The 27,171-nt window shown below is 45.1% G+C and overlaps 1 protein-coding gene across 8 annotated transcripts in view; it reads right to left on the reverse strand.

Moving 5' to 3' along the window:
- Window positions 1-27,171, reverse strand: part of RALGDS (ral guanine nucleotide dissociation stimulator) — a 167,097-nt gene that overhangs the window by 67,647 nt on the left and 72,279 nt on the right. Inside the window, exon 1 of one of the 8 annotated variants that reach the window (XM_075324407.1) lies at window positions 11,488-11,594. The exons of 6 other annotated variants lie outside the window; for them this stretch is intronic. In XM_075324407.1, the coding sequence (XP_075180522.1) occupies window positions 11,488-11,493 (6 nt within the window). In that variant the 5' untranslated portion in view covers window positions 11,494-11,594. Of the gene's footprint in view, window positions 1-11,472; window positions 11,595-27,171 lie in introns of those variants that run through there. One more of the 8 variants, XM_075324406.1, reaches the window with a different exon arrangement.

Raw genomic sequence — 27,171 nt, forward strand, 5'->3', positions numbered from 1 at the left:
ACAAGGCCATATACTAATGCCCTATACAGCTATATAATACCACCATACACAGCCACATAATACTTCTATATACAGCTATATAGCACTGCCATATATACAGTGCCTTGCGAAAGTATTCAGCCCCCTTGAATTTTTCAACCTTTTCCCACATTTCAGGCTTCAAACATAAAGATAAAAATGTTAATGTTCTGGTGAAGAATCAACAACAAGTGACACAATTGTGAAGATGAAGGAAATTTATTGCTTATTTTAAACTGCTGTAAAAATAAATAACTGAAAATTGTGGCGTGCAATAGTATTCATCCCCTTTACTGTCAGTGCAGCAAACTCACTCCAGAAGTTGATTGAGGATCTCTGAATGATCCAATGTGGTCCTAAATGACTGATGATGATAAATATAATCCTCTGTGTGTAATCAAGTCTCCGTATAATGCCCCTGTCTGTGATAGTCTCAGTGTTCTGTGTAAAGCGCAGAGAGCATCATGAAGACCAAGGAACACAACAGGCAGGTCCAGGATACTGTTGTGGAGAAGTTTAAAGCCGGATTTGGTTAGAAAAAGATTTCCACAACTTTAAACATCCCAAGGAGCACTGTGCAAGCGATCATATAGAAATGGAAGGAGGATCATACCACTGCAAATCTACCAAGACCCGGCCGTCCATCCAAACTGTCATCTCACACAAGGAGAAGACTGATCAGAGATGCAGCCAAGAGGCCCATGATCCCTCTGGATGATCTGCAGAGATCTACAGCTGAGGTGGGAGAGTCTGTCCATAGGACAACAATCAGTCGTACACTGCACAAATCTGGCCTTTATGGAAGAGTGGCAAGAAGAAGCCATTTCTCAAAGATATCCATAAAGTGTTGTTTAAAGTTTGCCACAAGTCACCTGGAGACACCAAACATGTGGAAGAAGGGGCTCTGCTCAGATGAAACCAAAATCAAACTATTTGGGCACAATGCCAAACGATATGTTTGGTGTAAAAGCAACACAGCTCATCACCCTGAACACACCATCCCCACTGTCAAACATGGTGGTGGCAGCATCATGGTTTGGGCCTGATTTTTCTTCAGCAGGGACAGGGAAGATGGGTAAAATTGATGGGAAGATGGATGGAGTCAAATTACAGGACCATTTTTGAAGAAAACCTGTTGGAGTCTGCAAAAGACCTGAGACTGGGACGGAGATTTGTCTTCCAACAACACAATGATCCCAAACATAAAGTAAAATCTACAATGGAATGGTTCACAAATAACCGTATCCAGGTGTTAAAATGGCCAAGTCACAGTCCAGACCTGAACCCAATCGAGAATCTGTGGAAAGAGCTGAAAACTGCTGTTCACAAACGCCTCCATCCAACCTCACTCAGCTCCAGCTGTTTACAAAGGAAGAATGGGCGAGAATTTCACCTCTCCATGTGCAAAACTGATAGACACATACCCCAAGAGACTGCAGCTGTAATCACAGCAAAAGGGGGCGCTACAAAGTATTCACTTACAGGGGATGAATAATATTGCACGGCCCAATTTTATAAACGTTTAAAATAAGCAATACATTTCCTTCACAATTGTGTCACTTGTTGTTGATTCTTCACCAGAACATTAACATTTTTATCTTTATGTTTGAAGCCTGAAATGTGGGAAAAGGTTGAAAAATTCAAGGGGCTGAATACTTTTGCAAGGCACTGTAGCTACAGAATACTGCAATATAAGGCCAAATACTACTGTCAAATGAGGACACATAAATCTGCCGCACACAATCAAATAATACTGCCATGTACAGCTATATGTATTATACATATTTACTACTTGTTGCCACGGCTACCGGCCACCTCAGCAGTGACTGGTTTCCTGGGTGGTGCTTGCAGCGGCTGGATCGCAGCTGTGGAGACTATGTTTTGTAGAGGTAGATCGGGCCGGTGCAGAGGAGGACGAGGATCGGGCCGGTGCAGAGGAGGACGAGGATCGGGCCGGTGCAGAGGAGGACGAGGATCGGGCCGGTGCAGAGGAGGACGAGGATCGGGCCGGTGCAGAGGAGGACGAGGATCGGGCCGGTGCCGAGGAGGACGAGGATCGGGCCGGTGCCGAGGAGGACGAGGATCGGGCCGGTGAAGGATCGGGCCGGTGCAGAGGAGGACAAGGATCGGGCCGGTGCAGAGGAGGACAAGGATCGGGCCGGTGCAGAGGAGGACGAGGATCGGGCCGGTGCAGAGGAGGACGAGGATCGGGCCGATGCCGAGGAGGACAAGGATCGGGCCGGTGCCGAGGAGGACAAGGATCGGGCCGGTGCCGAGGAGGACGAGGATCGGGCCGGTGCCGAGGAGGACAAGGATCGGGCCGGTGCCGAGGAGGACAAGGATCGGGCCGGTGCCGAGGAGGACGAGGATCGGGGCGGTCCAGAGGAGGACGATGATCGGGATGGTCCAGAGGAGGACGAGGATCGGGGCGGTCCAGAGGAGGACGAGGATCGGGGCGGTCCAGAGGAGGACGAGGATCGGGGCGGTCCAGAGGAGGACGAGGATCGGGGCGGTCCAGAGGAGGACGAGGATCGGGGCGGTCCAGAGGAGGACGAGGATCGGGGCGGTCCAGAGGAGGACGAGGATCGGGGCGGTCCAGAGGAGGACGAGGATCGGGCCGGTGCAGAGGAAGACGAGGATCGGGGCGGTGCAGAGGAAGACGAGGATCGGGGCGGTCCAGAGGAGGACGAGGATCGGGGCGGTCCAGAGGAGGACGAGGATCGGGGCGGTCCAGAGGAGGACGAGGATCGGGGCGGTCCAGAGGAGGACGAGGATCGGGGCGGTCCAGAGGACGACGAGGATCGGGGGCGGTCCAGAGGAGGACGAGGATCGGGCCGGTGCAGAGGAAGACGAGGATCGGGGCGGTCCAGAGGAAAACGAGGATCGGGGCGGTCCAGAGGAGGACGAGGATCGGGGCGGTCCAGAGGAGGACGAGGATCGGGGCGGTCCAGAGGAGGACGAGGATCGGGCCGGTCCAGAGGAGGACGAGGATCGGGGCGGTCCAGAGGAGGACGAGGATCGGGGCGGTCCAGAGGAGGACGAGGATCGGGGCGGTCCAGAGGAGGACGAGGATCGGGGCGGTCCAGAGGAGGACGAGGATCGGGCCGGTCCAGAGGAGGACGAGGATCGGGCCGGTCCAGAGGAGGACGAGGATCGGGGCGGTCCAGAGGAGGACGAGGATCGGGCCGGTCCAGAAGAGGAACGAGGATTGGACCTTGTGTACACCCTCTGCGGCACATACAGAGACTACAGCACCTGAAGGCGGATTTACATGGTAATAGCGGCTCCTCTCCCCCCGTCAGGACCACATTATTGTGAGGAGCTGCTGGAGGTCGCCCCTCCGGTGTGCCACCATTGTGCCCGGACGAGGCGTCCCTTATTGTGCAGCCTCCTCCAGGTTTCCTCCGCTCTGTACACTGCTCCCTCCATTAGTCGCCTCTGTGCTGCCCTCAGGTCTCATACACTTCAATAAGGTGATGCTGAAATACTCTGCGCAGCTGCCACCAAGTGATCGGACAGATTTGTTAGATCTGAGCAAAAAAACGTGATGGTCCCTGGCCCCAACGACCGTCCAAGGCCTAAAAAGACACATTTTCTTTTTTTGCTAGAACGAAACTCTATATAGCCCCATAAGAAACCAAGAGACCTGCGGAAAATAGGATTACCCCATCATCAATACAGTCACCTCTCCGAGCTGCCGCTTATTACACAAGAACACAATCAGACCTAATCGGATCATCAGGAGCACAATGGCCCCTCATCACCTGGAAACGAGCAATCAGGACCCCTGCATTGTCCGAGACCCCAGAGGGAGCAGCACCACCCCTGTCATCCACTGGAAGACCCCCATCATCCACAGACACCTATGCTGGAAACACTGTCCATTCACTATACAGTTATCACTATTCTCATTCTGTAAGAACCACCAGTCACCTTAAATTTAACACCCCTGAATTATTGTTGAGGACCCCTCATAAGCCTTTATTGTGGGAGTAGGTTATAGAAATATAGGGCAAGATTATTCATGGTTCGCTTCATTAAATGTAATAATAATAATAATAATAATAATAATAATAATAATAATACCTTGTAACAATATATAATAAAAAATATCTAATATACCAAAAGAAAATAGACTGGAAGAAATATATAATAATAATAATAATAATAATAATAATAATAATAATAATAATAATAATAATAATAATAAACACATAATAATGCTTTGTAAAAATAATAAAAAATGTAATATAGAAAAAGTAAAACTGGAATATATAACAAATAATAAAAAAAAATCTAATTATTATTATTATTATTATTATTATTATTATTATTAATAATAATAATAATAATAATAATAATAATATACTGGAATAAAGAGGATACAAATAAATATATAAAATATCTAATATACCATAAGAAAAGAAATTGGAAAAAATATATAATAAAAAATGGACCTAAACAAAATGTATGTATATTAATAATAATAAATAATAATGCCTTGTATTATATATATTATATAGCTAATAAAAAATGTAATATGGAAAAGAAAAAAACTGGACTATATAATAAATAATAAAAATAAGAAAATAAATTCTAAATAATAATAATAATAATAATAATAATAAAAATAATAAACTGGAATAAACAGGATACAAATATATAAAATATCTAATAAACCAAAAGCAAATAAATTGGAATATAAAATAAAAAAAATGGACCTAAACAAATGTATATTATATATATATATATATATATATATATATATATATATATATATATATATATATATATATATATAAAAACAGATAGATAAAGATATAGATAGAGAGAGAGATGTGTATATATCTATATCTATATATCTATATATATATATCTATATATCTATATATATATCTATATATATATCTATATATATATATATATATATATATATATATATAAAACAGATAGATAAAGATATAGATAGAGAGAGAGATGTGTGTATATATATATACACACACATCTCTCTCTCTATCTATATCTTTATCTATCTGTTTATATATATATATATATATATATATATATATAGATAGATAGATAGATAGACAGACAGACAGACAGACAGATAGATAGATAGACAGATAGATAGACAGATAGATAGATACACATACACACACAGTACAGACCAAAAGTTTGGACACACTTTCTCATCTCAAGAACAAATGTTAAGAGGAGACTTTGTGCAGCAGGCCTTCATGGTAAAATAGCTGCTAGGAAACCCCTGCTAAGGACAGGAACAAGCAGAAGAGTCTTGTTTGGGTAAAGAACACATGGAATGGACATTAGACCAGTGGAAATCTGTGCTTTGGTCTGATGAGTACAAATTTGAGATCTTTGGATCCAACCACCGTGTCTTTGTAGAAAAGGTGAACGGATGGACTCTACATGGCTGGTTCCCACCGTGAAGCATGGTGGAGGAGGTGTGATGGTGTGGGGGGGCTTTCCTGGTGACACTGTTGGGGATTTATTCAATATTGAAGGCATACAGAACCAGCATGGCTACCACAGCATCTTGCAGCGGCGTGCTATTCCATCCGGTTCGTGTTTAGTTGGACCATCATTTATTTTTCAACAGGACAATGACCCCAAACACACCCCCAAGCTGTGTAAGGGCTATCTGACTAAGAAGGAGAGTGATGGGGGGCTACGCCAGATGTCCTGGCCGCCACAGTCACCAGACCTGAACCCAATCGAGATGGTTTGGGGTGAGCTGGACCGCAGAGTGAAGGCAAAAGGGCCAACAAGTGCTAAGCATCTCTGGGAACTCCTTCAAGACTGTTGGAAAACCATTTCCGGTGACGACCTCCTGAAGCTCATCAAGAGAATGCCAAGAGTCTGCAAAGCAGTAATCACAGCAAAAGGTGGCTACTCTGAAGAACCTAGAATATAAGACATATTTTCAGTTGTGTCACACTTTTTTGTTAAGTATTTCATTCCACGTGTGATAATTCATAGTTTTGATGCCTTCAATGTGAATCTACGAGTCATGAAAATAAAGAAAACTCTTTGAATGAGAAGGTGTGTCCAAACTTTGGCCTTAGGACTTTGGTTGCCAATCAATCTAAAGGCGGCCATCTTGGTCATCATGCAGACTCCGGTATTTAAAGGGTTACTCCCGTCCTCATAAATGGGCACTGTCGGATATAGCTTGTAATTACGAGCATGTTTGCAATTTACGGCTTGTTAACATCTTCAGCCGTTCTTGAGATAGTAACACTTCGTTGCCTTGGAGACCGACCACCGCTGCTTAGCAGCAGAACATGTGCAGCGCTGACTAGCTCTTTTATATTGAGCTTGTAAGTGCTGTTTTGAGGCTAGATCTCTGTAGTGAGGCCAGCTTTATTGCAGAACTTACAATCTACACAGCAGCGGTGGTCGGTCTCCTAGGCAACGAGATATAAACAAAATAAAAAAATGTTAATATCTCAAGAACGGCTGGAAATTTTTACAAGAAGTAAATTAGAAAAGTGCTGGGACCGACGAGGAGAATCGGATAAGATCCTTATATTCTGACATGGGAAGAACCCTTTAAATGTGACGGTGTCCGTGCCGTAGACAGGCGCAGGTTCTTCACGTGCGCGGACATGTCGGCTACATAAACGTGAATCAGTCCCAATGTTTATTAATGAGAACAACAAGCGGCAGGAATTCCAGAGTCGTCATATACATTGTATCCACCGCCGGCAGCGCTGCCATAACACATGAATGAAGCCTCCGCCCCGGTCACATCGCCGCGCCGTGACTCGCACACATGCCGATCACACACACAGGTGCTTAGGAATTCACATGCGTTTCCCTGATGGTAATGGACGGGATCGGTGCACGCCCCGGCATGGTGCCACCGCCAGCGAACCAACCGGCAGCGCCCATCTATACAGTGCCATCCGTCAAAACATCGATTGATTGAACGCACATCATGGCAGGCGCTATCTCTATGTATCAAGCTGCTGAATTAGATACTGTGTATCAAACGTTAGCTCTCATCCCGGACCGTGAGCCGAGGTGCAGTACCGAGAATGGCCACTAGCAAGGGGTGTCAATCACCCAGACCGGCACCTGGAGAGCAGGAGAGGAAAGGAGGCCGCAGGTGGCAGTGACCGTCAGCACCACGGGTATTATGTAACCCACGGCAACCGCTCACACAGCAAACATCTCACTTTACTGCTTCCATTCAGTCATTGCAGAAGGAATCACCAATCTGATTCACCGGAGGCAGCGAAACCTCCAGCCTGTGATCTACACACGACACAGGGAAGATCAGGCCTCCAAAAATAGAGGCCTATGCCCGGGTTATACCATAATATATGTATATATATATATATATTATATAAAAAAAATCATATGCAAGAGATGTCCGGGTTATACCGGCTGTACATATATAATTATATACAGGGGATGCCCGGGTTATACCGGCTGTACATATATAATTATATACAGGAGATGCCCAGGTTATACCGGCTGTACATATATAATTATATACAGGTGATGCCCGGGTTATACCGGCTGTACATATATAATTATATACAGGGGATGCCCGGGTTATACCGGCTGTACATATATAATTATATACAGGGGATGCCCGGGTTATACCGGCTGTACATATATAATTATATACAGGAGATGCCCAGGTTATACCGGCTGTACATATATAATTATATACAGGAGATGCCCAGGTTATACCGGCTGTACATATATAATTATATACAGGAGATGTCCAGGTTATACCGGCTGTACATATATAATTATATACAGGAGATGCCCGGGTTATACCGGCTGTACATATATAATTATATACAGGAGATGCCCAGGTTATACCGGCTGTACATATATAATTATATACAGGGGATGCCCGGGTTATACCGGCTGTACATATATAATTATATACAGGAGATGCCCAGGTTATACCAGCTGTACATATATAATTATATACAGGAGATGCCCGGGTTATACCGGCTGTACATATATAATTATATACAGGAGATGCCCGGGTTATACCGGCTGTACATATATAATTATATACAGGAGATGCCCGGGTTATACCAGCTGTACATATATAATTATATACAGGAGATGCCCAGGTTATACCGGCTGTACATATATAATTATATACAGGAGATGCCCAGGTTATACCAGCTGTACATATATAACTATATACAGGAGATGTCCAGGTTATACCGGCTGTACATATATAATTATATACAGGAGATGCCCGGGTTATACCGGCTGTACATATATAATTATATACAGGAGATGTCCGGGTTATACCGGCTGTACATATATAATTATATACAGGAGATGTCCAGGTTATACCGGCTGTACATATATAATTATATACAGGAGATGTCCGGGTTATACCGGCTGTACATATATAACTATATACAGGAGATGCCCGGGTTATACCGGCTGTACATATATAATTATATACAGGAGATGCCCAGGTTATACCGGCTGTACATATATAATTATATACAGGAGATGCCCAGGTTATACCGGCTGTACATATATAATTATATACAGGAGATGCCCAGGTTATACCAGCTGTACATATATAATTATATACAGGAGATGCCCAGGTTATACCGGCTATACATATATAATTATATACAGGAGATGCCCAGGTTATACCGGCTGTACATATATAATTATATACAGGAGATGCCCAGGTTATACCGGCTGTACATATATAATTATATACAGGAGATGCCCGGGTTATACCGGCTGTACATATATAATTATATACAGGAGATGCCCGGGTTATACCGGCTGTACATATATAATTATATACAGGAGATGCCCAGGTTATACCGGCTGTACATATATAATTATATACAGGAGATGCCCGGGTTATACCGGCTGTACATATATAATTATATACAGGAGATGCCCAGGTTATACCAGCTGTACATATATAATTATATACAGGAGATGCCCGGGTTATACCGGCTGTACATATATAATTATATACAGGAGATGCCCGGGTTATACTGGCTGTGCATATATAATTATATACAGGAGATGCCCGGGTTATACCGGCTGTACATATATAATTATATACAGGAGATGCCCAGGTTATACCGGCTGTGCATATATAATTATATACAGGAGATGCCCGGGTTATACCGGCTGTACATATATAATTATATACAGGAGATGCCCAGGTTATAGCAGCTGTACATATATAATTATATACAGGAGATGCCCAGGTTATACCGGCTGTACATATATAATTATATACAGGGGATGCCCAGGTTATACCAGCTGTACATATATAATTATATACAGGGGATGCCCGGGTTATACCGGCTGTACATATATAATTATATACAGGAGATGCCCGGGTTATACCGGCTGTACATATATAATTATATACAGGAGATGCCCGGGTTATACCGGCTGTACATATATAATTATATACAGGAGATGCCCGGGTTATACCGGCTGGACATATATAATTATATACAGGAGATGCCCGGGTTATACCGGCTGGACATATATAATTATATACAGGAGATGCCCGGGTTATACCGGCTGTACATATATAATTATATACAGGAGATGCCCGGGTTATACCGGCTGGACATATATAATTATATACAGGAGATGCCCGGGTTATACCGGCTGGACATATATAATTATATACAGGAGATGCCCGGGTTATACCGGCTGGACATATATAATTATATACAGGAGATGCCAGGGTTATACCGGCTGGACATATATAATTATATACAGGAGATGCCCGGGTTATACCGGCTGTACATATATAATTATATACAGGAGATGCCCGGGTTATACCGGCTGTACATATATAATTATATACAGGAGATGCCCGGGTTATACCGGCTGTACATATATAATTATATACAGGGGATGCCCGGGTTATACCGGCTGTACATATATAATTATATACAGGAGATGCCCGGGTTATATCGGCTGTACATATATAATTATATACAGGAGATGCCCAGGTTATACCAGCTGTACATATATAATTATATACAGGGGATGCCCGGGTTATACCGGCTGTACATATATAATTATATACAGGAGATGCCCGGGTTATACCGGCTGTACATATATAATTATATACAGGAGATGCCCGGGTTATACCGGCTGTACATATATAATTATATACAGGAGATGCCCAGGTTATACCGGCTGTACATATATAATTATATACAGGAGATGCCCAGGTTATACCGGCTGTACATATATAATTATATACAGGAGATGCCCAGGTTATACCGGCTGTACATATATAATTATATACAGGAGATGCCCGGGTTATACCGGCTGTACATATATAATTATATACAGGAGATGCCCAGGTTATACCGGTTGTACATATATAATTATATACAGGAGATACCCGGGTTATACCAGCTGTACATATATAATTATATACAGGAGATGCCCAGGTTATACCGGCTGTACATATATAATTATATACAGGAGATGCCCAGGTTATACCGGCTGTACATATATAATTATATACTGGAGATGCCCGGGTTATACCGGCTGTACATATATAATTATATACAGGGGATGCCCGGGTTATACCGGCTGTACATATATAATTATATACAGGAGATGCCCAGGTTATACCGGCTGTACATATATAATTATATACAGGAGATGCCCAGGTTATACCAGCTGTACATATATAATTATATACAGGAGATGCCCAGGTTATACCGGCTGTACATATATAATTATATACAGGGGATGCCCAGGTTATACCGGCTGTACATATATAATTATATATAGGAGATGCCCGGGTTATAGCTGCAGGTCCGTATACTCCAGTAGCAGTGGTTTCGGGGCAGTGGTTATTGAACGTTTCTATAAAGAATCTGGTCTTTCCGGATTGCTTCCGCGGCTGATTCCGGTACGTCTTTCGCTGCCGGGGAGGCGATTCTGGGAAAACCATCAGGTGCGGCTTGTTTTCTGGGGAGGGTGTAGAGGAGGGTCATACGGGGGGTCCCCATGTGCTGCGGACCCCAGGGGGCAGAATATGGCACTGGTGACCCAAAACGGGCCTGAGAGAAGACTTATATCAAATGTTGCCAGTGTCCCTATGACAACCCTTCCTGTCCTGTGTGATTTTCACAGTACAGGACAGGCAGAGCTGTCATGGGGACACGGGAGCAGATGAGCTCCATTATTTTTTACCCCGGTTGGCGGATAGGGGAGAGGGGGGGGGCGGGAAGGAAAGGGAAGGCTCGGCCCCTGGCCCCATGGAGAGGATCAGTTACTAATGTCGGCCCTGGTTTGGATTTTACATGAGCGCATGCACTGATGGGATAAGTAAGTGCCCCCCTCCCTCCGGCCTGCACTTCTGCAGCTTCGGAGCAGAAATCATAACTCTGCCCTGGTCTCCCCCTTGCACGGTGACGCAGATGAGACACATACACACACAGGCCTTGCCTTCATGAGGAGCTGGTGTTCACCCGCGGACCCCAGGACTGTGCTCCCTTCTCCAGCGAGATCATCCCCAAATCCCCCTCCGCTCCTCCGCAGCTGCCTGCCCGTGACGGAGGCGAGGAGCTCCCCCTTGGCAGGGAGAGGTCTACACCCACGCAAGAGCGAGGAAAACCAGAGGGGGAAAAAGAAAGTTAACCCGCTCTTCTGGTATTCTCTTAAACTTTCCTTTAACACATTAACTGCCGGAACGTTCCCATGACTGAAACGCGCATACATGCACGCTCAATCCGGCTGAGAGTGCATGTGTGCTCAGTGGGGAGAACAGGCATGTTGGAATCCGATATGCCCGATCCATTACTTTCAACATCATCCCCCATAACTGCTTTGGGGGTTTTTTTTTATTCTACCTGGTGGTCCTTCCTATGTATATGGTGGTCTCTCCCATGCATTGATCAGTCCCTGTTCCTCTAGCCCACCAGGGCTCTGTCCCCTGTGAGTGCCCACACACTGCTCACCTGTCCGAGCTCTGCAGCACCACCTGCTGGAAGGAATGTGAGCACACACCTGTCATGCTCCAGACTTTCCCAATATTAGGGCAGATTTGATATTGACATTCCCCCCCACCCCCGCCCCCGAAAAAAGAAGGAACATTTTAGCTCCAGTTGTGTCATGGCCGACCCAAAGAAATCCAAATCAGGTTATAAAGGCAAAAAGGTAAAAGAGATCCGGATGGAACCATGGCAACCATAACAAACAACCGCCATGCTTTACACTGCAGGCTGCACCAGAGGGGACAGTCACCGATCCCTGCTGCTTCGGCCTCCGTGTTTTGGACAGGAATGTGCGGGCGCCGTCTCCAGCCATGAATAGGGGGGGGGGGATGCCAGCGCTGGATTCTGCCCCGGGACGTGTCACCCCTGTCCTCGCAGAGCAGCTGTCACAATGTGTCACTTTTCACTCCGCCACATTCTCTCCTCACATGTGACACGTGAGGCCAAAAACACACAACCTGAAGAAATACCGCCTGTGTGTGAGAGCCGACATATGGTGCACAGACACTGTACACGGGGCGGTGGGGGGGGGGCATCATTCCCTGCAGCCAGCCTGAAATGGCTGATAACAGGGAGCAGTAAACAGCACTGGGGGATCCTGTGTTACTCCTCAGATACTGGTCAGCAGAACGATTGTTCAGTCGACAGCAACTTGTTCCAACAATGTAATGCCCATAAGCAGCCGCGGCTCAGGAGGTGTGCGCTCAATGGGGAGGGGGGAGTCAGCCACACAGACCCTTCTGTCATCCTCCTCCAGACGCCTCTGTCCCTTCCTCCAGACCCTTCTATCCCTTCCTCTAGACCCCTCTGTCCCTTCCTCCAGACCCTTCTGTCCCTCCCTCCAGACCCTTCTGTCCCTTCCTCCAGAAGCCTCTGTCCCTTCCTCCAGACCCTTCTATCCCTTCCTTCAAGACCCTTCTATCCCTTCCTCCAGACCCTTCTGTCCCTTCCTCCAGACCCTTCTGTCCCTTCCTCCAGACCCTTCTGTCCCTTCCTTCAAGACCCCTCTGCCCCTTCCTTCAAGACCCCTCTGTCCCTTCCTTCAAGACCCTTCTGCCCCTTCCTCCAGACCCTTTTGTCCCTTGCTCCAGATCCTTCTGTCTCTTGCTCCAGACCCTTCTGTCCCTTCCTTCAAGACCTCTCTGTCCCTCCCTCCAGACCCCTCTGTCATCCTCCTCCTCCAGACCCCTCTGTCCCTTAATCCAGACCCCTCTGTCCTCCTCCTCCAGACAACTCTGTCCTCCTCCTCCAGACAACTCTGTCCCTTCCTCCAGACAACTCTGTCCCTTCCTCCAGACAACTCTGTCCCTTCCTCCAGACAACTCTGTCCCTTCCTCCAGACCCCTCTGTCCCTTCCTCCAGACAACTCTGTCCCTTCCTCCAGACAACTCTGTCCCTTCCTCCAGACAACTCTGTCCCTTCCTCCAGACAACTCTGTCCTCCTCCTCCAGACCCCTCTGTCCTCCTTCCTCCAGACCCCTCTGTCCTCCTCCTCCAGACCCCTCTGTCCTCCTCCTCCAGACCCTTCTGTCCTCCTCCTCCAGACCCCTCTGTCCTCCTCCTCCAGACCCTTCTGTCCCTTCCTTCAAGACCCTTCTGTCCCTTCCTTCAAGACCCTTCTGTCCCTTCCTCCAGACCCTTTTGTCCCTTGCTCCAGATCCTTCTGTCTCTTGCTCCAGACCCTTCTGTCCCTTCCTCCAGACCCTTCTGTCCCTTCCTCCAGACCCTTCTGTCCCTTCCTCCAAGACCCCTCTATCCCTTCCTTCAAGACCCTACTGTCCCCTTCTTCCTCCAGACCCCTCTGTCCCTTCCTCCAGACCCTTCTGTCCCTTCCTTCAAGACCCCTCTGTCCCTTCCTTCAAGACCCTTCTGTCCCTTCCTTCAAGACCCTTCTATCCCTTCCTCCAGACCCTTCTGTCCCTTCCTTCAAGACCCTTCTGTCCCTTCCTCCAGACCCTTCTGTCCCTTCCTTCAAGACCCTTCTGTCCCTTCCTCCAGACCCCTCTGTCCCTTCCTCCAGACCCTTCTGTCCCTTCCTTCAAGACCTCTCTGTCCCTTCCACCAGACCCCTCTGTCCTCCTCCTCCTCCAGACCCCTCTGTGCCTTCCTACAGACCCCTCTCTGTCCCTTCCTCCAGACCCTTGTGTCATCCTCCTCCTCCAGACCCCTCTCTGTCATCCTCCTCCTCCAGACCCCTCTGTCCCTTTCTCTAGACCCCTCTGTCCCTTCCTCCAGACCCCTCTGTCCCTTCCTCCAGACCCCTCTGTCCCTTCCTCCAGACCCCTCTGTCCCTTCCTCCAGACCCCTCTGTCCCTTCCTCCAGACCCCTCTGTCCCTTCCTCCAGACCCTTCTGTCCCTTCCTTCAAGACCTCTCTGTCCCTTCCACCAGACCCCTCTGTCCTCCTCCTCCTCCAGACCCCTCTGTGCCTTCCTACAGACCCCTCTCTGTCCCTTCCTCCAGACCCTTGTGTCATCCTCCTCCTCCAGACCCCTCTCTGTCATCCTCCTCCTCCAGACCCCTCTGTCCCTTCCTCCAGACCCCTCTGTCCCTTCCTCCAGACCCCTCTGTCCCTTCCTCCAGACCCCTCTGTCCCTTCCTCCAGACGCCTCTGTCCCTTCCAGCTTGAAATATTAGGGAGCAAGAGAGAGAAAAGAAATCATGCGCTCTTCTCACAGCACTTTCTAAAAGTATAATGTGGCTGATAACAGGGAACAGACACCTGTTTTACACTCAAACAGTGATATTTATGAGCACCATGCAAAGCCAGGACACAGTGACTGATTGTGGGGGTCCAATGGCCAAATATCCCCCAATGTCAGCAGTGCTCAGCGTGGCCATGCCTATCTGCCACATGCCATTATGTAAGTCTGGATGTTTCCGGCGATGGTCTCGCTGTGAGCGGCACCTGCTCGGGCTCTGTACAGACCTCACATTGTTGCAGTTTTGCAAGAATGAAAATGACAAGTGACAGAGAGTTCTCTGCAGCAGCGGAGGACACAATGGTCACAGGACAGTGGCACAGGGGCCACCATTGTGCTGGGATGTTTGCTGTGGATTCTGGTTTTTGCTGGCAGGGCGGGGGATGGGGCCCAGGACAGAACAATGGAGCCCTGATTTGTGTTGGCCACAGCCTGGCACATGAAGTGTACAGTCAGCCGGTGACGAGGCGCTCACAATCCCCAGCATTATCCTCCCCGGCTGCAAAAACAACCCAAAAAGAGGGAAATAACCTGACGGAGCGCGAGCCGGAGAATCAGTGACTCCTGCGCCCCAATACAGGTCAGAGGACAGAAAGCAGCACCCCAAAAATAACACGAATACTGGGGCAAATGTGCATAATACCGCCCCCTATGTACAAGATTATAACTACTATAATACTTCCCTCTATGTACAAGAATATAACTACTATAATACTGCTCCTATGTACAAGAATATAACTACTATAATACTGCCCCTATGTACAAAAATATAACTACTATAATACTGCCCCTATGTACAAGAATATAACTACTATAATACTGCCCCCTATGTACAAGAATATAACTACTATAATACTGCCCCCTATGTACAAGAATATAACTACTATAATACTACCCCCTATGTACAAGAATATAACTACTATAATACTGCCCCTATGTACAGGAATATAACTACTATAATACTGCCCCCTATGTACAAGAATATATCTACTATAATACTGCACCTATGTACAGGAATATAACTGCTATAATACTGCTCCTATGTACAAGAATATAACTACTATAATACTGCACCTATGTACAAGAATATAACTACTATAATACTGCTCCTATGTACAAGAATATATCTACTATAATACTGCCCCTATGTACAAGAATATATCTACTATAATACTGCACCTATGTACAAGAATATAACTACTATAATACTGCCCCTATGTACAAGAATATAACTACTATAATACTGCCCCCTATGTACAAGAATATAACTACTATAATACTGCCCCCTATGTACAAGAATATAACTACTATAATACTGCCCCTATGTACAAGAATATAACTACTATAATACTGCCCCCTATGTCCAAGAATATAACTACTATAATACTGCCCCTATGTACAAGAATATAACTACTATAATACTGCCCCTATGTACAAGAATATAACTACTATAATACTGCTCCTATATACAAAAATATAACTACTATAATACTGCCCCATGTACAAGAATATAACTACTATAATACTGCCCCCTATGTACAAGAATATAACTACTATAATACTGCCCCTATGTACAAGAATATAACTACTATAATACTGCCCCCTATGTACAAGAATATAACTACTATAATACTGCCCCTATGTACAAGAATATAACTACTATAATACTGCTCCTATATACAAAAATATAACTACTATAATACTGCCCCATGTACAAGAATATAACTACTATAATACTGCCTCCTATGTACAAGAATATATCTACTATAATACTGCACCTATGTACAGGAATATAACTACTATAATACTGCCCCTATGTACAAGAATATATCTACTATAATACTGCCCCTATGTACAAGAATATAACTACTATAATACTGCCCCTATGTACAAGAATATATCTACTATAATACTGCCCCTATGTACAAGAATATAACTACTATAATACTGCTCCCTATGTACAAGAATATAACTACTATAATACTGCCTCCTATGTACAAGAATATAACTGCTATAATACTGCCCCTATGTACAAGAATATAACTACTATAATACTGCCCCTATGTACAAGAATATAACTACTATAATACTGCCTCCTATGTACAAGAATATAACTGCTATAATACTGCTCCTATGTACAAGAATATAACTACTATAATACTGCCCCTATGTACAAGAATATAACTACTATAATACTGCCTCCTATGTACAAGAATATAACTACTATAATACTGCCCCCTATGTACAAGAATATATCTACTATAATACTGCACCTATGTACAGGAATATAACTGCTATAATACTGCTCCTATGTACAAGAATATAACTACTATAATACTGCCCCTATGTACAAGAATATAACTGCTATAATACTGCCCCTATGTACAAGAATATAACTACTATAATACTGCCTCCTATGTACAAGAATATAACTACTATAATACTGCCTCCTATGTACAAGAATATAACTGCTATAATACTGCCCCTATGTACAAGAATATAACTACTATAATACTGCCCCTATGTACAAGAATATAACTACTATAATACTGCCTCCTATGTACAAGAATATAACTGCTATAATACTGCCCCCTATATACAAGAATATAACTACTATAATACTGCCCCCTATGTACAAGAATATATCTACTATAATACTGCACCTATGTACAAGAATATATCTACTATAATACTGCACCTATGTACAGGAATATAACTGCTATAATACTGCTCCTATGTACAAGAATATAACTACTATAATACTGCCCCCTATGTACAAGAATATAACTACTATAATACTGCTCCTATGTACAAAAATATAACTACTATAATACTGCCCCCTATGTACAAGAATATAACTGCTATAATACTGCTCCTATGTACAATATTATAACTACTATAATACCGCTCCTATGTACAAGAATATAACTACTATAATACTGCTCCTATGTACAAGAATATATCTACTATAATACTGCCCCTATGTACAAGAATATATCTACTATAATACTGCACCTATGTACAAGAATATAACTGCTATAATACTGCTCCTATGTACAAGAATATAACTACTATAATACTGCCCCTATGTACAAGAATATAACTACTATAATACTGCCCCCTATGTACAAGAATATAACTACTATAATACTGCCCCCTATGTACAAGAATATAACTGCTATAATACTGCTCCTATGTACAATATTATAACTACTATAATACTGCTCCTATGTACAAGAATATAACTACTATAATACTGCTCCTATGTACAAGAATATAACTACTATAATACTGCCCCTATGTACAAGAATATAACTACTATAATACTGCCCCTATGTACAAGAATATAACTACTATAATACTGCCCCTATGTACAAGAATATAACTACTATAATACTGCTCCCTATGTACAAGAATATTACTACTATAATACTGCCTCCTATATACAAGAATATAACTGCTATAATACTGCTCCTATGTACAAGAATATAACTACTATAATACTGCCTCCTATATACAAGAATATAACTACTATAATACTGCCTCCTATATACAAGAATATAACTACTATAATACTGCTCCTATGTACAAGAATATAACTACTATAATACTGCCTCCTATATACAAGAATATAACTGCTATAATACTGCTCCCTATGTACAATAATATAACTACTATAATACTGCTCCTATGTACAATAATATAACTACTATAATACTGCTCCTATGTACAAAAATATAACTACTATAATACTGCCTCCAATGTACAAGAATATAACTACTATAATACTGCCTCCTATGTACAAGAATATAACTACTATAATACTGCCCCTATGTACAAGAATATAACTACTATAATACTGCCTCCTATGTACAAGAATATAACTACTATAATACTGCTCCCTATGTACAAGAATATAACTACTATAATACTGCCCCTATGTACAAGAATATAACTACTATAATACTGCCTCCTATGTACAAGAATATAACTACTATAATACTGCCCCTATGTACAAGAATATAACTACTATAATACTGCCCCTATGTACAAGAATATAACTACTATAATACTGCTCCCTATGTACAAGAATATAACTACTATAATACTGCTCCCTATGTACAAGAATATAACTACTATAATACTGCTCCTATGTACAAGAATATAACTACTATAATACTGCTCCTATGTACAAGAATATAACTACTATAATACTGCTCCTATGTACAAAAATATAACTACTATAATATTGCTCCTATGTACAAGAAAATAACTACGATAATACTGCTCCCTATGTACAAGAATATAACTGCTATAATACTGCTCCTATGTACAAGAATATAACTACTATAATACTGCCCCTATGTACAAGAATATAACTACTATAATACTGCCTCCTATGTACAAGAATATAACTACTATAATACTGCCTCCTATGTACAAGAATATAACTACTATAATACTGCCTCCTATGTACAAGAATATAACTACTATAATACTGCTCCCAATGTACAACAATATAACTGCTATAATACTGCCCTATGTACAGGAATATAACTGTTATACCCCTTACTGCACATATATAGCACTTTTTGATGTGCACTGAGGACACAGAGCTGATATTTGGAGGGCAGCGGTGGGGTCTGATTTTCTGGATATTTCTGGGCTGTGAATATCTATTGTTTGCTCCTTGTCAACATGTTATTCTCGGTGTCATGGGTTGGAGCGGTGTAATTGAATTTCACATTCGGCAGAATAATCAGCCTCTGATCGTTGTGGTGGTGACGGCAGAGGATCACGCCGGCCCGGACGCCATCACGAGAAGACGCAGGAAAATGGGAGCGACAACAGGAGCGCGTCACGGCATAACCCGGGGAACGACTCCCATAACAAATCAGCCCATAGTGATCAGATAAGTGGTGGAAGCCTCGCACACAGATGTCCCTCCGCTACGGAGACTGCACTGGAGACTCCTTCGCTGGTCACTTTTGTGGGAGATTCATTAGTGGGGACTATTTTAAAAAGAGGTTACCCCCTCCCCACATGATGGGGGATCACTTGTATACCAGAGGGGGGGGGGTGCAACCGCCGAAACCCACGGATCGCCAAAATGGAGTGACGGGTCAATCATTTTTGGTCCTGTAGGTGATACATTAAGTTTAAAGGGATTCGGGTAGGAAGAAGTAACCTGGACTGGCCCTTTAAGGACCAGTTGGCTCCATAAGGATCGCTCGAGTGCTTCTTCTTACTCCTCCCACCTGTGATCTTATAGTTGGGGTGGCCGCTCGAGTGCTTCGAGTGGAACAGATTTCTTGCAGGATATAAAAAGAATGGCATAAGCTGCTCCCCTCCCCAATGACAATTTTAAAGGGAACAAACTAGGTAGGACGGCTACACTGTATTATATTGATTGCAGCACCTCAGGGGCGGGGCACAATCAGGCATGCTCTCATGCTCCGCCCCCTAGGAGCCTGCATTTGTTATTAGTGTTGTAGCAAGTCTCCTCAAGACGGCGGCTGCCTGCAATATGCAGTTCTGCCCAAAGCAACATTTCATGAAGATCCAGGCCGGAGCGATCACATCTGCCGGAAACACGAACAAACAAGCGTCCTGATGTTGGAATTCTTTCCGGTCGTCTTCCCAGAAAAGAGGACATTACTCCTGGCAGGTGAACACAGATCGGCGAGTCCACTTACGATAGCGGAAAGCAGATCTGTCAGCGCAGGATTCCGGGAGGGATCATCCACCGTGACCCGGAGTCTTTCCTGAATCCGGGACGATAAGCTGACACCTGAGTTATTCTGTATTTACACACCCTGAAAACACGGTATATATATATATATAGATATATATATATATATATATATATATATATATATATATATATACACACACATAGATAGATACCGTGATATCCCGAGAACAGGCCCAGATGCAGAGGAGGCTACACAGCATCAGACTGCTACAAGTGGAGGCTACACAGCATCAGACTGCTACAAGTGGAGGATACACAGCATCAGACTGCTACAAGTGGAGGTTACACAGCATCAGACTGCTACAAGTGGAGGATACACAGCATCAGACTGCTACAAGTGGAGGTTACACAGCATCAGACTGCTACAAGTGGAGGTTACACAGCATCAGACTGCTACAAGTGGAGGATACACAGCATCAGACTGCTACAAGTGGAGGATACACAGCATCAGACTGCTACAAGTGGACGTTACACAGCATCAGACTGCTACAAGTGGAGGATACACAGCATCAGACTGCTACAAGTGGAGGTTACACAGCATCAGACTGCTACAAGTGGAGGATACACAGCATCAGACTGCTACAAGTGGAGGATACACAGCATCAGACTGCTACAAGTGGAGGATACACAGCATCAGACTGCTACAAGTGGAGGTTACACAGCATCAGACTGCTACAAGTGGAGGATACACAGCATCAGACTGCTACAAGTGGAGGTTACACAGCATCAGACTGCTACAAGTGGAGGTTACACAGCATCAGACTGCTACAAGTGGAGGATACACAGCATCAGACTGCTACAAGTGGAGGATACACAGCATCAGACTGCTACAAGTGGACGTTACACAGCATCAGACTGCTACAAGTGGAGGATACACAGCATCAGACTGCTACAAGTGGAGGTTACACAGCATCAGACTGCTACAAGTGGAGGATACACAGCATCAGACTGCTACAAGTGGAGGATACACAGCATCAGACTGCTACAAGTGGAGGCTACACAGCATCAGACTGCTACAAGTGGAGGCTACACAGCATCAGACTGCTACAAGTGGAGGCTACACAGCATCAGACTGCTACAAGTGGAGGATACACAGCATCAGACTGCTACAAGTGGAGGATACACAGCATCAGACTGCTACAAGTGGAGGATACACAGCATCAGACTGCTACAAGTGGAGGATACACAGCATCAGACTGCTACAAGTGGAGGATACACAGCATCAGACTGCTACAAGTGGAGGTTACACAGCATCAGACTGCTACAAGTGGAGGTTACACAGCATCAGATTGCTACAAGTGGAGGATACACAGCATCAGACTGCTACAAGAGGAGGATACACAGCATCAGACTGCTACAAGAGGAGGTTACACAGCATCAGACTGCTACAAGTGGAGGTTACACAGCATCAGACTGCTACAAGTGGAGGTTACACAGCATCAGACTGCTACAAGTGGAGGTTACACAGCATCAGACTGCTACAAGTGGAGGATACACAGCATCAGACTGCTACAAGTGGAGGTTACACAGCATCAGACTGCTACAAGTGGAGGTTACACAGCATCAGACTGCTACAAGTGGAGGATACACAGCATCAGACTGCTACAAGAGGAGGTTACACAGCATCAGACTGCTACAAGTGGAGGTTACACAGCATCAGACTGCTACAAGAGGAGGTTACACAGCATCAGACTGCTACAAGTGGAGGTTACACAGCATCAGACTGCTACAAGTGGAGGATACACAGCATCAGACTGCTACAAGTGGAGGATACACAGCATCAGACTGCTACAAGTGGAGGTTACACAGCATCAGACTGCTACAAGTGGAGGATACACAGCATCAGACTGCTACAAGTGGAGGTTACACAGCATCAGACTGCTACAAGTGGAGGATACACAGCATCAGACTGCTACAAGTGGAGGATACACAGCATCAGACTGCTACAAGTGGAGGGTACACAGCATCAGACTGCTACAAGTGGAGGTTACACAGCATCAGACTGCTACAAGTGGAGGTTACACAGCATCAGACTGCTACAAGTGGAGGTTACACAGCATCAGACTGCTACAAGTGGAGGATACACAGCATCAGACTGCTACAAGTGGAGGATACACAGCATCAGACTGCTACAAGTGGAGGATACACAGCATCAGACTGCTACAAGTGGAGGTTACACAGCATCAGACTGCTACAAGAGGAGGTTACACAGCATCAGACTGCTACAAGTGGAGGTTACACAGCATCAGACTGCTACAAGTGGAGGTTACACAGCATCAGACTGCTACAAGTGGAGGTTACACAGCATCAGACTGCTACAAGTGGAGGATACACAGCATCAGACTGCTACAAGTGGAGGTTACGCAGCATCAGACTGCTACAAGTGGAGGTTACACAGCATCAGACTGCTACAAGTAGAGGTTACACAGCATCAGACTGCTACAAGTGGAGGTTACACAGCATCAGACTGCTACAAATGGAGGATACACAGAATCAGACTGCTACAAGTGGAGGATACACAGCATCAGACTGCTACAAGGGGAGGATACACAGCATCAGACTGCTACAAGTGGAGGATACACAGCATCAGACTGCTACAAGTGGAGGATACACAGCATCAGACTGCTACAAGTGGAGGTTACACAGCATCAGACTGCTACAAGTGGAGGATACACAGCATCAGACTGCTACAAGTGGAGGATACACAGCATCAGACTGCTACAAGTGGAGGATACACAGCATCAGACTGCTACAAGTGGAGGATACACAGCATCAGACTGCTACAAGTGGAGGATACACAGCATCAGACTGCTACAAGTGGAGGATACACAGCATCAGACTGCTACAAAAGGAGGATACACAGCATCAGACTGCTACAAGTGGAGGATACACAGCATCAGACTGCTACAAGTGGAGGATACACAGCATCAGACTGCTACAAGTGGAGGATACACAGCATCATACTGCTACAAGTGGAGGATACACAGCATCAGACTGCTACAAAAGGAGGATACACAGCATCAGACTGCTACAAGTGGAGGATACACAGCATCAGACTGCTACAAGTGGAGGATACACAGCATCAGACTGCTACAAGTGGAGGTTACGGCAGCATCAGACTGCTACAAGAGGAGGATACACAGCATCAGACTGCTACAAGTGGAGGCTACACAGCATCAGACTGCTACAAGTGGAGGATACACAGCATCAGACTGCTACAAGTGGAGGCTACACAGCATCAGACTGCTACAAGTGGAGGATACACAGCATCAGACTGCTACAAGTGGAGGTTACACAGCATCAGACTGCTACAAGTGGAGGTTACACAGCATCAGACTGCTACAAGTGGAGGTTACACAGCATCAGACTGCTACAAGTGGAGGTTACACAGCATCAGACTGCTACAAGTGGAGGATACACAGCATCCGACTGCTACAAGTGGAGGTTACACAGCATCAGACTGCTACAAGTGGAGGTTACACAGCATCAGACTGCTACAAGTGGAGGATACACAGCATCCGACTGCTACAAGAGGAGGATACACAGCATCAGACTGCTACAAGTGGAGGATACACAGCATCAGACTGCTACAAGTGGAGGTTACACAGCATCAGACTGCTACAAGTGGAGGTTACACAGCATCAGACTGCTACAAGTGGAGGTTACACAGCATCAGACTGCTACAAGTGGAGGCTACACAGCATCAGACTGCTACAAATGGAGGTTATACAGCATCAGACTGCTACAAGTGGAGGATACACAGCATCAGACTGCTACAAGTGGAGGATACACAGCATCAGACTGTTACAAGTGGAGGATACACAGCATCAGACTGTTACAAGTGGAGGTTACACAGCATCAGACTGCTACAAGAGGAGGATACACAGCATCAGACTGCTACAAGTGGAGGTTACACAGCATCAGACTGCTACAAGTAGAGCATACACAGCATCAGACTGCTACAAGTGGAGGTTACACAGCATCAGACTGCTACAAGTGGAGGTTACACAGCATCAGACTGCTACAAGAGGAGGATACACAGCATCAGACTGCTACAAGTGGAGGTTACACAGCATCAGACTGCTACAAGTGGAGCATACACAGCATCAGACTGCTACAAGTGGAGGTTACACAGCATCAGACTGCTACAAGTGGAGGATACACAGCATCAGACTGCTACAAGTGGAGGTTACACAGCATCAGACTGCTACAAGTGGAGGTTACACAGCATCAGACTGCTACAAGTGGAGGATACACAGCATCAGACTGCTACAAGTGGAGGATACACAGCATCAGACTGCTACAAGTGGAGGATACACAGCATCAGACTACTACAAGAGGAGGATACACAGCATCAGACTGCTACAAGTGGAGGATACACAGCATCAGACTGCTACAAGTGGAGGTTACACAGCATCAGACTGCTACAAGTGGAGGATACACAGCATCAGACTGCTACAAGTGGAGGTTACACAGCATCAGACTGCTACAAGAGGAGGATACATAGCATCAGACTGCTACAAGTGGAGGTTACACAGCATCAGACTGCTACAAGTGGAGGATACACAGCATCAGACTGCTACAAGTGGAGGATACACAGCATCAGACTGCTACAAGTGGAGGATACACAGCATCAGACTGCTACAAGTGGAGGATACACAGCATCAGACTGCTACAAAAGGAGGATACACAGCATCAGACTGCTACAAGTGGAGGTTACGGCAGCATCAGACTGCTACAAGAGGAGGATACACAGCATCAGACTGCTACAAGTGGAGGATACACAGCATCAGACTGCTACAAGAGGAGGATACACAGCATCAGACTGCTACAAGAGGAGGATACACAGCATCAGACTGCTACAAGAGGAGGATACACAGCATCAGACTGCTACAAGTGGAGGTTACACAGCATCAGACTGCTACAAGTGGAGGATACACAGCATCAGACTGCTACAAGTGGAGGATACACAGCATCAGACTGCTACAAGTGGAGGATACACAGCATCAGACTGCTACAAGTGGAGGATACACAGCATCAGACTGTTACAAGTGGAGGATACACAGCATCAGACTGCTACAAGTGGAGGATACACAGCATCAGACTGCTACAAGTGGAGGATACACAGCATCAGACTGCTACAAGTGGAGGATACACAGCATCAGACTGCTACAAGTGGAGGATACACAGCATCAGACTGCTACAAGTGGAGGATACACAGCATCAGACTGCTACAAGTGGAGGATACACAGCATCAGACTGCTACAAGTGGAGGATACGGCAGCATCAGACTGCTACAAGAGGAGGATACACAGCATCAGACTGCTACAAATGGAGGATACACAGCATCAGACTGCTACAAGAGGAGGATACACAGCATCAGACTGCTACAAGTGGAGGTTACGCAGCATCAGACTGCTACAAGTGGAGGTTACGCAGCATCAGACTGCTACAAATGGAGGATACACAGCATCAGACTGCTACAAGTGGAGGTTACAGAGCATCAGACTGCTACAAGTGGAGGATACACAGCATCAGACTGCTACAAGAGGAGGATACACAGCATCAGACTGCTACAAGTGGAGGATACGGCAGCAACAGACTGCTACAAGTGGAGGATACGGCAGCATAAGACTGCTACAAAAGGAGGATACACAGCATCAGACTGCTACAAGTGGAGGATACACAGCATCAGACTGCTACAAGTGGAGAATACACAGCATCAGACTGCTACAAGAGGAGGATACACAGCATCAGACTGCTACAAGAGGAGGATACACAGCATCAGACTGCTACAAGTGGAGGATACGGCAGCATCAGACTGCTACAAAAGGAGGATACACAGCATCAGACTGCTACAAGTGGAGGATACACAGCATCAGACTGCTACAAGTGGAAGATACACAGCATCAGACTGCTACAAGTGGAGGATACACAGCATCAGACTGCTACAAGTGGAGGTTACGGCAGCATCAGACTGCTACAAATGGAGGATACACAGCATCAGACTGCTACAAGTGGAGGTTACACAGCATCAGACTGCTACAAGTGGAGGATACACAGCATCAGACTGCTACAAGAGGAGGATACACAGCATCAGACTGCTACAAGTGGAGGATACGGCAGCATCAGACTGCTACAAGTGGAGGATACGGCAGCATCAGACTGCTACAAAAGGAGGATACACAGCATCAGACTGCTACAAGTGGAGGATACACAGCATCAGACTGCTACAAGTGGAGGATACACAGCATCAGACTGCTACAAGTGGAGGTTACACAGCATCAGACTGCTACAAGAGGAGGATACACAGCATCAGACTGCTACAAGAGGAGGATACACAGCATCAGACTGCTACAAGTGGAGGTTACGCAGCATCAGACTGCTACAAGTGGAGGATACGCAGCATCAGACTGCTACAAGTGGAGGATACGGCAGCATCAGACTGCTACAAGTGGAGGATACACAGCATCAGACTGCTACAAGTGGAGGATACACAGCATCAGACTGCTACAAGTGGAGGATACACAGCATCAGACTGCTACAAGTGGAGGATACACAGCATCAGACTGCTACAAAAGGAGGATACACAGCATCAGACTGCTACAATTGGAGGTTACACAGCATCAGACTGCTACAAGTGGAGGATACACAGCATCAGACTGCTACAAGTGGAGGAT

The sequence above is a fragment of the Anomaloglossus baeobatrachus genome, chromosome 9 (assembly GCF_048569485.1).
Source record: "Anomaloglossus baeobatrachus isolate aAnoBae1 chromosome 9, aAnoBae1.hap1, whole genome shotgun sequence".
In the NCBI taxonomy this organism is placed as follows: Eukaryota; Metazoa; Chordata; class Amphibia; order Anura; family Aromobatidae; genus Anomaloglossus; species Anomaloglossus baeobatrachus.